The 10000-nt window shown below is 38.0% G+C and overlaps 1 protein-coding gene across 2 annotated transcripts in view; it reads right to left on the bottom strand.

Annotated features, from left to right (window-relative positions):
* The window catches only part of LOC113814289 (zinc finger protein GLIS2), an 88036-nt gene that overhangs the window by 13822 nt on the left and 64214 nt on the right, over positions 1–10000 (bottom strand). Inside the window, exons 1-2 of one of the 2 annotated variants that reach the window (XM_070132258.1) lie at positions 8105–8219; positions 7350–7950 (exon numbers count right to left, since the gene is read on the bottom strand). In XM_070132258.1, coding sequence (XP_069988359.1) covers positions 7350–7408 — 59 coding nt within the window. In that variant the 5' untranslated portion in view covers positions 7409–7950; positions 8105–8219. Of the gene's footprint in view, positions 1–7349; positions 7951–8104; positions 8220–10000 lie in introns of those variants that run through there. The other variant, XM_070132259.1, reaches the window with a different exon arrangement.

Raw genomic sequence — 10000 nt, 5'->3', positions numbered from 1 at the left:
CAAACTCAGAGACACACTCACGTGGGGTATCCGGTAGTCACGTGACCTCGACACACGCGTGTTCTTGGCGACCCACGACGTAAGAGTGACGTCATAGAGTATGTGTGTGTGTGTGTGTGTGTGTGTGTGTGTGTGTGTGTGTGTGTGTGTGTGTGTGTGTGTGTGTGTGTGTGTGTGTAAAAAGGGGGAAAGGGGGGAGGGGGGGAGTTATTCAGCTTCAATGGAAGTAAAAATAGGAAATAATCTGATTATTGAAACTAATTATGCCTTTTAGTGCAATTTAGTTGTTTACGCGTCGCTTGGGAATTCGGATCGCGGAAAAATCTATTTATAAATAAGATCAAAGGTATATACATAAACATACACACACACAAGCATACATATATAACACAATACACACACGCGCACAGAGTATCACCCACACAATCCCACAAACACTCAAACAAACGAACAAACACAAATAAACAATCCCAATCCCACACACAAAAGAACAAACACACAAACAAACAATCCCAATCCCACACAAAAACGAACAAACACACAAACAAACAATCCCAATCCCACACACAAACGAACAAACACACAAACAAACAATCCCAATCCCACACACAAACGAACAAACACACAAACAATCACACAAACACATAAAGCCTCACATTCGTATAGACACATCTCCTGAGACAACCTCCGTGCCGGCGCCCTGCAAATGGAGCTTACAAAGTCGCGAGGGAGAGGAGACACATAGATCTCCCTCGGCAAAGGATCTAATCAGCCCAGACTCCCCTTTGTGACCGATGGCGACCAAGGGGACACAAAACACTCGGTTACTTAGGCCGTGGCGGGACATGACTGTGAATCTTCTTCTTTTTCTTCTTTAAGAAATACTGTAGCTGTATATTTGGTTTTGTAACTGAAACTAACAGCAGATTTTGCTGTAAGTGAAAGAGATACTCAAGCTTTAACTATGATTGAAACTGTAACTAACTGTATTTGTAATTGTAGATTTTGTTCTGTAACTGTAACTGAAACTAACAGTAGATTTTGCTGTAACTGAAAGAGAAACTGTAGCTTTGACTCTAACTGAAACTGTAACTAACTGTACTTGTAACTGTAGTGGTTAGTCACTGAAACTGTAACTAACTGTACTTGTAACTGTAAATGTAGTGGTTACTGTCACTGAAACTGTAACAAAGTGTAATGGTAGCTGTCACTGTAACGACCATTGTAACAGAAACTAACTAACTGCACTCCTGTTATTATAATTGTGATTGTAACTGCAACTATTGTAATTAGGTGATTTAGTGCCCACGTGTGATTTAAGGAATGATGGAGAGAAAGTTATTTGAAACGATATGCTTGAATCAAGTATTATCCTCATGGAAATAACATGTATTTATCTCCCTTCGAGGATTTTCACCTGAAGAAAGAAAAATGGTCTCATGCTATTGAAAAAAAAATAATACGAAAAATTACGTTAGATACTATAAATGCTTTGTAAGATAATATATATTGAATATTAATTATTAAATGTTAAATTGTTAAATATCAAATGTTGAATATCAATGATCAAAGTTGAATATTGATTATTAAATGAATATGAATGATGATTATTAATAATAAACGTTTAATACTATATTTTTATGATTGTTTTCCAAAATAATTTTCAAAAATGCAAACTTTAACATATCTCAGTAGTACTTATTATTACAACCTCTATCTTGAATCTAATACTGGAAAGAATAACGACAAGAAAGAAATAAAAAGAATAAAAAAATAGATAAATAAAATAAAAATATAAATAAATATATCCCAGGCAATGGAATTCAGACGAAACAGAAAACTCAGGAAAAAAGAATCATGATTTTACACGAACGAAACGAAACGAGATAACAGAAGATAACACACCATGAAACAGAGGAAAATAAAATGAAACAGGAGGGGGGGGGGAGAATTAATTCATTCATAACGCAATTGTCACTATTTAAACGCATGGGAGTAATACATTTTTCATGAGGTGTCCACGCAGCCAAGGTCTTCCAGATTCAAGGAAAACGAGGTGACAAAAGAAAAAGAAAAAGAAGAAAAAATAATCTTGAGGAATTTATGAGACGCAGTTATAATCCTTATGAGTTTGATGACAGGGCTAGTCTCTTTTGCGAAACGAGGAAGAAGGAGAAGGAGAAGGAGGAGGAGGAGGAGGAAGAGGGGAAGGAGGAGGAGTTGGAGGAGGAAGAGGTGGAGTGGTAGTTGAAGGAGGAGGAAGAGGAGGAGGAGGAGAAAGTGGAGGAGGAAAAGGGGGTGTTGAAGAAAGTGGAGGAGGAGGAGGAGGTGAAGGAGGAGGATGAAGGGGAGGAGGAGGAGAAGGAGGAGGAGAAGATGAAGAAGAAGAGGGAGGAGTAGGAGGAGAAGATGATGAAGAAGAAGAAGAAGAAGAAGGAGGATGAAAGGGAGGAGGAGAAGGAGGTGAAGGGAAAGGGGGTGGCGTGGTGTCTATAATATCATTAACATTACATCTATTATAAACATTAATCAGAACCATAATCATACCTTAATGCTATATTGCCATGGTTACCATCGACAAAGGTATTTTCATCATCATTAACATTATAATCACAGTTGCTGTTTCGGTCACTAGCATAGTAATCCTCATAACTATGAATTAAAGGTTTATGATGTACGAAAATAAATCTTTCATAACTAAATGATGTGATGTAAAGAAATGTAAAATGTGAAGTTACCAGTTTTTTCAGCTATTGATAATGATATTAATGATGAGAAATGTGATGATGATGGTAATAATGATGATAATAATGATAACGACACAAAACAACGATAATGAGGATAACGTTAACAACAACAATAAGATTATAATTAATAATAGTACCAGTAGCAACAATAGTAATAATGACAAAAAACAAGAAAAATATAAAGAATGAGAATGATGACACAATAATAATAAAAATACCATAACGACATTAATGACAGCAATGATAATAACAAAGATAACAATGATACTAATGATGAAGATGATGATGATGATGATAATAATAATAATGATAATAATAACAAGAGTGATAATAACAATAATAATGATTATGGTAATAATATCATTAATAATGATAAAAAACTATGATACTAATAATGATAAAAAATAGAAAAAATAACAATAATGATAATAAAAAAAACGAATAATAGTGATATTGCAAATGATAATATCAGGTAGTGATAATGATGATAATAATAATAATAATAATGATGACAACGATAATCACTAACAGTACTACTAATAACATTAATAATAACGATTATGACAGCAACAACAGCAATGCTCATAACTTTGATAATGATGATAATGATAATGATGATGATAATAAAAACAATAACAATAATGATCATTATGATAATAAAAGCAATTACAGTGATAATAATAATAATAACAATAATGATAATAATAATGATCATGATAATAATAATAATTATGATAATGATAATAACAATAATAATAATAACAATAACAATGACAACAGCAATAATGATAATAATAATAATAATAATAATAATAATAATAATAATAATAATAATAATGATAATAATAATAATGATAGTGATGATATGATGATCATGGTGATGAAGATAATAATAATGATAATGATAATAACAACAGCAATAACAATAACACTAATAATGATAATGATAATGATAATAATAATGACAATAATAATGATAATGATAATGATAATAATAATAATAATAATGATAATAATAATAATAATAATAATAATTATGATAATAATAATGGCAATGATAATAATGATAATAATAATAATTATATCATTATTATTATTATTGTTATCAATAATGTTATTAATAATGATAAAAATGGTGAACTACTACCACTACCACTACTAATGGTAATGACAATAATAAAATCAACAATAATCATGGTAGTAATGGTAATGCTAAAAACAATAATCGTAATAATTGTTACAATAACAGCAACACATGTGATAACAAAGATAATGTTAGTATAAATTATGACGAGAATAAGAGAAAATACTTAAAAATTGCTATAATCATAAATAATGGTGGTACTAGTAGTGTTAATAGTAGTAACAATGATGATTAAAATAATGGTAATAATAATAATAACAATGATAATGACAACAGTAATAAAAACAACATCAACAATAATAATAATGATGATAATGATAATAACAGTAGTAATAATAATATCAATAACAGCAATAATAATTATAGAAGAAGTAGTAATAATGATGATAACAATAATAATAATAAAGTATTATAATAATAATAACAAAAACAACAATGTTAGTAGTAGCAGTAGTAGTAATGATAACAATGATTATCATCATTTCAACAACAATGTATAATAACTATTACTGTTATATTATTCATAGCAACAACTGTAATGGTACAGCAAATGAAAATGATAATAGTATAGTAAACCCAAAAGGATCTCAATAAATACAGGACCCCTTAGATGGCAATACCCCTTGCTGGTGGCTCTGGCTGTCTAAAGAAAACTCTGATTTTTACTTCTTTTTATATACCTTTGTGCAACACACACACACACGCACACACACACACACACACACACACACACACACACACACACACACATATATATATATATATATATATATATATATATATATATATATATATATATATATATATATGTGTGTGTGTGTGTGTGTGTGTGTGTGTGTGCGTGTGTGTGTGTGTGTGTTTCTTTCTTTCTTTTAGGTGTGACCTTCCTCTTAATTCATGACATCTGATTTTATTTTAGGCTGTTAACCATTCATCACACATTCATATTACATAAAAAGAAGCCAACATGTACGGTGATACTGTGCAACAAATGAATATAAACAATAGTTTCGACATTTAAATTCAATCTGAAGAAGGAATAACGATTTTTTTTTATCAACCAATCAGAATCCTCAGCTGAGCATGTTGCCATCTAAGGTATCCCTGCATTTACATGATACTTTAATACGATATAACAATAATGGTCGATAACAATGATGATTAGTGATGATTATGATGAAGATATAACCGTGATGATATCATTAATGCTCATGATAATAACGATACTGATAATAATAATAATAATAATAATAATAATAATAATAATAATAAACATCAGCAACATTGATGGTAACATCAATGATGACGACGATAATGATGAAAATAAGAATGATAAAAGTTATGGAAATAATGATATTGAAGGTGAACATAATCATGATAGTGAAATAAAAGTAATGATAATTCTAATAACAATGGTAACGATAATAATGATAGCAAAAATAGCAAAATTAATAACCATAATAATGATGATGATAATGGCAATAACAATAATAATAGATAATAATAACAATGATATAAAATGTATAACAATCATAATAATAAAACAAAATCAACAATGGTAATAGAAAAAAAATAAACAATAACAATTACAATAATGATGATGCCAATAATAATGATAATAAAAATATGACAATAGTAATGATAACAATGATAACAATTATGATAATAATAATAACAGTAACAATAACAATAATAACAACAATTGTAATAATAATAATGAAAATAATAGTAATGATCATAAATACAACAATAATAATAACAAAAATTACATAAAAAAGGCTATAATATTAAGAACGAGAAAAGAAAATATATATTGCTATGAAAATAATACAATGTAAAAAAAATATCAGTAAAACAATAACAGTAATAATTGTAATAAACTCATTTTGTCATTATCTATAAATAGTAACATGATAATGATGATTGTCATTATCATTATCCTAGATTTTGATTATGTTTGTTATTATTATTTTATCCATAATATTATTACCATCATTTTGAGCACTTATTTATATTCTTTCTTTATTATCATTATCATTCTCATAGTCATTATTACTACTATAATTATGATATTCTTATCAAAGAAATTAGTACTATTATATAATGCTACCATAACAAAAAACATCGTTATTGCAGCTAACCTCTGAGTTATTACTATTGACACAGTACTATTATCATTACTATTAAAACAGATGCTGTTATCATTATTATCATTGGCATTACTGTTATTGTCGTTAATTTCCTTTTGTTTACCAAATGGTACATTGATATTGCTGTCAGTAATCACACTTATCGTTTGATCTTTTACAGACTCATCGACACCGTCGTTACTACGTGTATATATTAGGATCTTCCCGTCTTGATAGTAGAATACTGTTGTTATTGTATGCAAGAGTCACCCTTATCATTATTACTACAATTGCTACCACGGCTTACATTTCATATGCATTGTAAGCATCACTACTGTCTCATTTTGTTGGTTAAGTACTGCTATTACTACTGTTACTATAGCAACAGCCACTGCTATTGCTTCTGACGCTACTACTATTACTCTTCTTGTATCAAAAATATTGTCAATTCTCTAATTGCTAGCGGTGGTAATAAGAGTAATAGTGGTAACAGTATAGTGGTAGTAATAGTAGCAGTCATGTCTGTAATATGTACTGCAGTAGAAGCAGTAGCAGCAATAGTAATAGTAATAGTATTAGTATTAGTAGTAACAGTACTAATACTAATAGGAGTAACAGTAGCAGCAGCATTAGTAGTACCAGTAGTAGTATTAGTACCAGCAGTAGTACTCTCACTATTGCTAAAGTTGCTTCAAGGTACCTGTCTATAGTTCATTTCTACTCTTCTGCCAATAACACTGAAAACAACACATAGTCCTCCCACGCCGACCATCTTTACATCACTCATACCAGGCATACTTGTCCTACAGTGATTAATCCTGGCAAAGCTACTACTTCATTCAGCTGAAGGACTTACATTCATCTCACATTCCAATTCATCCCTTGAATGTGCACCCAGGTAGGCAGGATCTAAGAATGCGTCACTTGATTCTAACGTTTTAAGGTATGTCACTGGACAACCAGGTAGTTCCTTACCAAATGACGTATTTTGATAGTTTTTGAGTTGTTTAATTATCGTGAATCTGGCATTTTCTTGTGAGAAGTGAAGTTTGTTTAAGTGGAAAGTTATTCTATTCGGGTAAAGGTTTTCTTCCAGGTAAGACTCTCCAACCCACCCCATCCCCCTCCCCCTCCCCACATACCCCCTAGCGTCAGGTACCCCATTCTTCCTTTCAGAATAAGTGGCTGTAATTACCGTCCCCAGACCTATTCCTCATCTTAGTGTTTCACATGAGTATCCTAAATTACATATAAAAGGCTCGACTCCCTTCTGATAGGCGATTCAGCTCCCCTCGGGCTGGGCGGACGAGGGTCACAAAAGGGACTTACTTGCAGATGAGGTCCGGCGCGTCCTGCTCTCCCGGGGACATGGGGCAGTCTGGCGTCATGGTGGAGTCTGGAGAGGCCGCTTCGTCGCCCTCGTCGTGCGAGGTCGTGGTGGTGGGCGGCGAGAGACTGATCTTGCTGGAGTGACACAACGGCGAGGGGCGTCCTCCTCGCGAGTGGTGGCCGAGCCCTCGGTCTGGCGCCGGAGAACAGGTGATATATCTGTTCCCCTCACCGTGAGTTTGCTTTTCAATGTCTCCTGTTTTGTTATCGAGTTGCCGTTTTTTTCCCGCTTCACAGCAGTGTTTCAGTGATGGAAGTTGCAGACCAGAGACTAATGACTGTCCCGGCGGAATCAGGGTTGCACTTGTTGCTTGAGACAGTTCAGTTCCGGCGGAATGTCGCAAGGTTTTTCTCTCCGCAGGCGAACATAGTGTCTGAAACGACCTAATTCTCTCGTTGTCGCGAGGCAAGCGTGACACCTGTTGCAGGCGAGCGTTTCAAGATTCCGTGTCCCGTTTTAGACAGATGTCCAAGGCTTTGCAATGCAGGTGTCTCTCTCTAGCACTTTTTGGGGTGTACGTTTCAGGCACTCTGAGCAAACCTGTAAATCCAAAGACCTTGTTTTAGTTTCACACAAAACCTCACTACTTCTTAAACAAGACAAAGGCACACAGGAGGTAAAGGTCGCTGCAAGGGACACTGGGTGCGGTGTTAGGGCAGTTAGGAAGGGAGGGCAACACAGGCGGGCGGTGCACCTTGTGTGCGGCTGCGGTAGGTTGCGGGTGCGGAGGGATGAGGTGAATGTGCGGCGTGTGCGGCCGCTGCGGCGGGACTGACGGCCAGCGTGCGGGCAGCTCAGGTCCCCGCCCCCCACCGCGCCGCCGCCACCCAGGGCCCACCACACCCCGGGGGACAACTCCCCGCGACACCTGCCCCACCTCAATCCACCCCGCCCTTCCTCCTTCGGGCCGCCCATCCACCTTGGCCCCGCCTACGCCCACCCTGCGCCCTTCCACCGGCGGGTCCCTCGACACACCCATCGCCACGGCTGCCTCGCTGATTGGGTCTCTCCACCTGCAACGGGCCCGCCTACCTGTGATCGGCGGCCAATGGGAGCCGCCGAAGTGACACACGAGGGAGGGGCCGGGAGGGGGGGGGGCGGGAGGAGGATGGGGAAGGGGGGAGAAGGGGGGAGGCTTGCCAGGTACGGCGGAAGGTGTTTAGGGGGGAGGAGGGAGGGGGAGGGGAAGGGGGAGGGACACCCAACCGGCTCCTGCCTGACACGGTACAAAAATTGCCTTCAAGCCATCACATTTTTTGTCGATACCCTGATCTCCCCTCCTCTCCCCCCTACCCTCTGGTCAGTTCGCCTCCCCCTCCCTACGCCTCCTCCCCCTTCCCCTTCCCAACTCTTTCGGGCAGTTCCTCTCCCTCCTCTTTCCCTCTTTCTCTCTCCTCCCGTCTCACAAAAGAGGAAAATATTGGTCTCCTTCTCGGTTTTGTGTTCTTGACAGTTTTCACTTTCCCTTTTATATCTCCTTCTTCCTCCTCCTCTTCATCTTCTTGTTCTTCTTCCTCCTCCCTCATTTTCCTTCCTTCTCCTCCCGCACTCTTTTCCTTCTTTTCTTCCTTCATCACCACTTCCTCTTCCTCCTCTCATCCCTTCTTCCTTCTTTTCTTTCTCCTTCTCCTTCTCCTCCTTTCATTCCTTCTTCATTGTTTTCTTTCTCCCCCTCCTCCTCTTCCTCTTTTCTTCCCTCTCCCTCCTCCCCTTATACGTCCGCCCGTCCCCTCCTCCTCAACCTCCTCATTTCCTCATTCCCAACCTCACCCAAGACCAAATCCTCGCCCATGCTCATTCATTCTCTGAACCCTTTACTCACTACCACACTCACCCCCACCCTCCTACACCCGATTCTCCGCTGTCTCAACCAACCACGCAAGCACCGGTATTTACACTGATTCACACACAGTAATTTCATCCTTAGAAGAAACGAGTGAAGATTAAAAAAAAAAAGAAAAGAAAAAAATAAATGTACAGTAACATGTTCAGGCTATCCAATGCACCTTCTTGTAAACCAGAATGCAGGGATGTTTGGACACACGCGCTCATATGCACATACAAACATATACGGGTGTGGAGTAACGCACGTGTATGTACACGCACACATATACATACACTTCGGGTTAGGAACATACACAGACAGAAACACAGACACGAACGCACATACACACACGCACATACACACACGCACGCACGCACACACACACACACACACACACACACGCACACACACGCACACACACACACACACACACACACACACACACACACACACACACACACACACACACTCTCTCTCTCTCTCTCTCTCTCCCATGTGCGTCTCCTACACGCCCGTGCGCAGTGGCACAGCCTCGCCGCGTCCCGCCCTGAGCGCTGCCCCGCGCCCTGGCACACTCCGAGGCTCCCCAGGCCGGCCGCCCACCGCAAGGGCTCCTCCTGCGCGGCCCTGCCAGCGAGGCGGTCCGCGGGCGCCCGCGAGGACCAAGAGGGCGGCTCAGGGCAGCAGGGCGGTGGGTGGCGGGCGTTGCAGCTGCGTGTGTGGTGTCAGCGGGTAGGCTGGTGGGTGGCTGGCTGCCCCTGGGAG

The sequence above is a fragment of the Penaeus vannamei genome, chromosome 17 (genome assembly GCF_042767895.1).
Source record: "Penaeus vannamei isolate JL-2024 chromosome 17, ASM4276789v1, whole genome shotgun sequence".
NCBI classification, from domain to species: domain Eukaryota; kingdom Metazoa; phylum Arthropoda; class Malacostraca; order Decapoda; family Penaeidae; genus Penaeus; species Penaeus vannamei.
The sequence above is the reverse complement of the archived record's forward strand: the minus strand, read 5'-3'. Positions and strand labels throughout refer to the sequence as shown.